The sequence below is a fragment of the Trachurus japonicus genome, chromosome 1, assembly GCF_045865225.1.
Source record: "Trachurus japonicus isolate A0001 chromosome 1, Traja_1.0".
Lineage (NCBI taxonomy): Eukaryota > Metazoa > Chordata > Actinopteri > Carangiformes > Carangidae > Trachurus > Trachurus japonicus.
Window position 1 is genome coordinate 35063963 of NC_140907.1, and position 6000 is coordinate 35069962.

The 6000-nt window shown below is 45.0% G+C and overlaps 1 protein-coding gene across 1 annotated transcript; it reads right to left on the reverse strand.

The window, feature by feature from the left end:
• Positions 1 to 1086: 1086 nt before the first annotated feature.
• On the reverse strand, positions 1087 to 5736 carry lgsn (lengsin, lens protein with glutamine synthetase domain). The gene is made up of 4 exons (XM_085786004.1): positions 5189 to 5736; positions 4023 to 4800; positions 3092 to 3258; positions 1087 to 2450 (listed from the first exon to the last, which is right to left on the reverse strand). The coding sequence occupies exons 1-4, from the start codon at positions 5210 to 5212 to the stop codon at positions 1257 to 1259; spliced, it is 2163 nt and encodes a 720-aa protein (XP_085642130.1). The 5' UTR covers positions 5213 to 5736; the 3' UTR covers positions 1087 to 1256.
• Between the last annotated feature and the right edge of the window lie 264 nt (positions 5737 to 6000).

Below are 6000 nucleotides of genomic sequence, written 5' to 3' on the forward strand. Positions count from 1 at the left end.
CATGTGTGACGCACACGGCTGTGAAACACTGCACAGCCACAACGACAAATCAATCAACAGGAACTACTTTCCACAGAAGAAATAGTTCCTCTGAGTCTCTTACTGTATGACTTCTGGAAAGAGATTCTGCTGGTGTCTGTTTAAAATGTACATTTCCAATGCATGTAGCAGCACCTGCAAATTTCCATTCAAACCCCCATTGTGTTGGTAAAGCAGCAGAACTGACAGGAACAGACACCTCGGCATGAATCATTCATCAGTATATGTTCTATACGTTAACACAATGACAAATCTACTGTAGGAGTAGGAATTCAGTCTTGACTTGACCATGCACTGTATGTCCATTTAGTAGCTATTTTTGAGCTTTTAATCTTAATTCATTATCTTTTCCGGCAGATGGAGTTGTCATGTGATTGTAGATTGTTTAAAGTGTTTAATATTCGGCACAACTTGGGTCTTTGTGAGAACATGAAACTCTAGAGCTGGCAGTAGCCTACATTGACCTTGAATTGAGATATTTCTCTGTGTGAGATTAAACTCATTGAACTCATTTCATGTTGTAAATTTGTGTTAATAGTTTTTAGTTGTTGCCTGTAGTGATGTAAAAATGTGGACTGCAACATCAACATTTGTTTACATTTTATATACACTGTAAATATACAATCTGAAAAACAGTCTTGATTATTAAAGATGCTCGATCACATGCAGGATCTCATGTGTGTCGTTATTTTTGTGAGAATATTCAGCAACAGAGTGTTTGACAATGAAGTCAGAGAAGATAAAATCAAAGCTCTTTGTTATGTAAATCGCTCTGAAACAAGCCTCAAAGTTGGTCGAGACATCAGCGCCCCCAAGAGGCTGCTTTGTTAACTACACACCAGGAAACTGATGAATGAGCTCAAAATGGAGAGAACAGTTTTCTTCTCCAGCATCACTTAGTTTTATGTTTTAAGATATTGAATAAATATAGATAATACACTAAAAAATAGAGCAATGACTGCAAAAGTTTTGTACTTCAAAGTCATAATAAAAAACAGACACAAGAACAAAATAGCACAACACCACTTTTGACACCAAATTGAGGGTTTGTTTATACCTTTATTTTGATATGACTCTGAAAAATATCTACAATCTGTATGATAATAATAAATTATCAACATAATATATAAAATAAACAGCTTTATATTCAAGCAGGTGTTTCGCATGCTTTTTTATTCATACGGCAGGAGCATCCTGTGATGAAACGAGGAGGATTTCTAGATAAAATACTCGAGGCACTTGTTCCTCTCATCGTCCAGTTCTTGGGTCTCAATCTCAAACTTTTTCATGGCGATGAAATACTGAACAAACGGCTCTCCGAGGGTGCTGCGGATGACGTGATCGTCCCCGAGCGCCTCCAGAGCGTCGTCGAGCTTGACGGGGATGGCGAACTCCCTCTGCTGACTGGGGGCTTTGTTCAGTCCGCTCTCGACGGTCAGGTTTCGTCTGATGCCGTCGAGGCCGGCGGCCACCGTGGCGGCCAGGACGACGTAAGGGTTGGCCATGGCCGAGCCCAGCTTGTTGTCGATGTGAGTCTCCCGCCCGCCGTGGCACTTGATGTTGAAGGAGCTGCTGTTGTCGTTGCTGCCGCAGGTGGCGTACAGCAACCGCTTGGGGTCTTTGATCGTCTTGGCGATGTGGCTCCTGCAGCCGAGGCCCGGCGACATCAGGCAGCTCAGCGCGGCGGAGTGGGTGAGCAGGCCGGCCAGCCACTTCCTGCCGATCTCGGAGAGCTCGCCGGGCTTGTCCCCGCTGTGGAAGAGGCTACGTCGCCCGTTAGCGTCCCACAAGCTGTGAGAGAGCACCCCGGCGTTGTAGAGGCCGTCGTCGGTGAAGAAGCTGGCGATGTAGCTGTGTTTACGGGCCATTTCTTTGATGCCGGTGCGGAAGGTGAAAGCGCTATCGGCGGCCGCGATCCCAAACTCTGGCCTCAGGTTGATCTCCATCTGACCCGGACCGCTTGCAGAGGCTATGCTATCTATGTCTGCGCCCATGCAGTACATGCTGTCCACCAGCTGCTGGAAGAAAGGCAGGTCGTGGTTGCTCAGCAGGGTGGTAGCGGGGAACAGAAGCGTTTTTGGTCCGATCCGGTCCGGTGTGCCGAGGACGCAGCATTCGTAGGTGAAGGAGGAGTGCAGGGAGAAGCCTAAGGTTTGGAGCTGGCCCAGGAGCTGCTTGGCGATGAGGCGCGGTGACGTGCGAAGGGGGCTTCCCGTCACTGTGCAGGGGTCGCAGATGACCCTGGCCGTCTGCTCGGCCCAGGGTAGGACCCTGAAGGTCGAAAGGTCGGGGATCAAAAGGACGTCGCTGCTGAAGTTTGCGGCGTTAGCGTGGTCCACTTCATTGCTCTTTGGACTCAGCGTTAGCTCCAAGTAACTTCTTGGCATTGGGACCCCATATACGGCTTTCTCCTGCAGATTCAATGTTTACATTAAAGAAATATGATAAAACTTAAAAGCTCCTGCATCCAACTCAACTCCAGGTAAAACAACAGATTCCAGAACAGGCCTTTTCTTACTACAGCAATCTATAGATAGATAGATAGATAGATAGATAGATCTAGCTAGCAGCAGTCTCTGCAGAGAAAGGGCTAGCAGCTAGCATGACTCAGTATTGGAAACACTTAGCCAAGGCTAGCTAGTTAGCATGCTAATGCCTGAAAAGCGATGGATGGATGGATGGATGGATGGATGGATGGATGGATGGATGGATGGATGGATGGATGGATGGATGGATGGATGGATGGATAGATAGATAGATAGATAGATAGATAGATAGATAGATAGATAGATAGATAGATAGATAGATAGATAGATAGATAGATAGATAACTCTGAGAGGTCACGTGTTAGCTTGTTGTCAAGGAAACCAAACAAACACACACACACGTACACAATTACACACATCATTTCCATCCGATAGTCGGCTCTGATATAGATAGATAGATAGATAGATAGATAGATAGATAGATAGATAGATAGATAGATAGATAGATAGATAGATAGATAGATAGATAGATAGATAGATAGATAGATAGATAGTTGGGTCCGTACATGGAAGAAGCGAACAGGCACTGTCTTGGACCTGGACACCCCGTGGAGATCGGTGGCTTCGAATCGGACAAAGTTGATGTTCTCTCGGGCGATCTGCTGCTTGATCTGCTCCATGGCTGAAATGAACCTCTGATTACCGGAGAACTCGACCGTCTCGTTCCCGTTATCTGTAGAAAACAGTTTGAAATATCTGCAAAAAACATTTGACAACCATTGATTTCAAATACTAAACTTCTGCCTTTTGAACCTCGAAGCTCCAATGGTGTCAAGACCACCTCAGTCAAGACAAAGTCAAATCCCAAACCAGATCAATTCGAATGGAAATAGACCAGTAAGTCTGACTGAGCTTGTTCCTGATGTGTCCATATTGATGTATGTGTGTTGCCGGTATGTAAAAAGAAATGGAAGCACACATCAGGTTTAAGCCACAGAGCACTGACAAACTAGGTTTTACACTGTAAAATGTCAAGCTCAAGATATCTTGGTCAAAATTTAGGAAAGTTTTTATGCTGTATTTGATTTTTCTTCCTATTCACACTCACAAATATCTATCAGTCAGGCTATAATTGTGAGAGCAATGAAATATGAATCCCATTGAGGAACGATCCCCATAAAGGTGAGATAGAACAAACTGTTCCAATTGTAGAAATACTGTGTCTTTAGCTCTATAAATGGTTAAAAAAAACACATCACAAACTCACTGTTAAACGAGACTCATCATTCAATATGTCACGTACAAAAGGCTCAAAAAATGAAAATCAACCGTCAACTAAAATCGACTCAAAGGAATTAAATGAGGCAAGAAGTTTAAGAGCTTACGTTATCAAAGATTTAAATCTTTTATTATTTGTCTTGTCAAATTTTTGACTATGTAAGAAAAGATATTTCTTGAAATTTGAATGACGGATTAAAACCAATAAGCTCCACCAACCTGTATTAGAAGCTCCAGTCCCTTCCCAGGAGCCACCGCTTGCATGTGAGTGTGCACTGACTCCCGGCTGCTGTCTATTTGTGTTGGCATCAGACCTGAATGAGCTGGATGAATCCACGCTGGTGGTGGGCAGCTGAATAGATGAGCTCTCTCTGGACCGGGGCCCCTTTCTGGAAGCATGATCAGAGTGGGGTTTGAAGGTGCTGAACACCCTTTGGGGGTTTCCATCGTCCATGTGCCGTCCATCAGGCCTTATTATTCCACCACCACCACCATCTTTGCCACCCCTACTGCTGCTCCCGTGGAGGTACGTGTAAGGACTCCCCGGCTTCCCGTCATCTCTTCCGCGGATGCTGAGCAGAGGACTGTCCCTCAGGAGGTTCTTCAGCTCCTCCATGGTCTGCCGGGGGACGCCCATCTCGCCGCCATGGTGGTGGGACGACCTTGTTTGAGATTGAGATTGAGATGACTCGCCGTTCCAGTCCTCTCCGCCAGAAGAAGGAGGCTCCTCTTCCACCTTGCAAGGGACATCTGCTCGATGTTGAGGCAGCAGAGGGCCGATGGAGATCAGAGTGGGGGCGTCGGGGGGTATGTGGGTGCTGGGGGTTGGTGAGTGGACGATGGAGGGACCGGGATCGGCTGCTGCTGCTCCTCTGCCGCCGCCGCCGCTCCAGTCCACGGGAGTCACATACTTGCCGGTCACCCTCACCCCCTTCCTGTTGCCATGCAGGCTCATCCCCGTGCCGTCTATCTGGTCTTTGCTTCTACTACTTCTACTCTCTGCCTCCTCCTCCTGGAAAACACACAGTGTGTCTATCACGAGAATGGTAAGAGATGGTTTTTACGACGACGTATAGTATGTATGAGATGAGATGAGAAGAATAACCAACGAAATAGATAGGACTGGTGTTGAAAATTAGCACTTGTGCTGAACACACTCAAGCAAAGCATCTGGTCTGTCCACTGGAACAGTCTCAATGTATTTGTGATGTCCATATCAAATAAATAAACATAACATAACATAACATAAAGGGATCAGATCTGTAGTAATAATACTGGTGAAAATACATGCGTAAATACACAAGAATCAAAGTCGTCGTGTTTAAAGCCAAAATTTTGTGCTGAAACAAGAATCAAATGAAAAAGTTAGATGTGCAAGTTGTTACCTTGAAATCTTCAGAGTCATTCATTTCTTTGTTTGAACTCTTTCATGAACGGGGATTTGGAAATTTGATAGCCCTCATGTGAAGACAGAGCTTCACTCGCACATTAATTTTTATAGACAATTGGTACAATGGTGACGGATTAGAAAATTCTTTTTGCCCCCCAACACCCACGGGAGTCCGGCTGGAAACTGGCACCGGCCGGCCGCTGGTGGACACTGAGCCACGGCTGCTTTGAGCCCATTGGCTGCTGGCAAAGAACAATTCAGAGTCGCTTTTGTGTCATTGCAAAGTGAGACTGCAGAGCTCAGCAGCTCTGTTTGTGCTTCCAGAAAGAAATGTGAGCAAAAGTATTTATTCCAGAGAGATAAAAAACACGCAACGACCGGGGACCGAGACAATGAGTCCTGTTGTTTCTGCATCAAACAGCTGCTTTCACGTCCGAGTGAAATCAGAGCTCGTGTCTACAAAACTTCTCCTCAAGAAGAAGCTGAACATCAACACTAGCTCTACATAAATCACAATCCTCCTTTACAGTGTCACTTGCTACATCCCTCAGTCAATCATTGGCAATCACACAGTCCATTTAGTAGCTGTTCTGGAGCTTTCTATCATATCATATTCTGTTCTTTAGTTGAGTTTCTGTCTTAATTCTTACAGCTGTTAATCGCTTTTTCATGAATCCTTAAATTACAAACATTTAAATGTCTAAAAACCTGCAGATTATGTATGACCTGAGACAATAGCAGCAAATGAGCTATTAGCTAAATCTGAAAATAAACAATATAATTTGGTTTGACACAATTGAAAGCTCC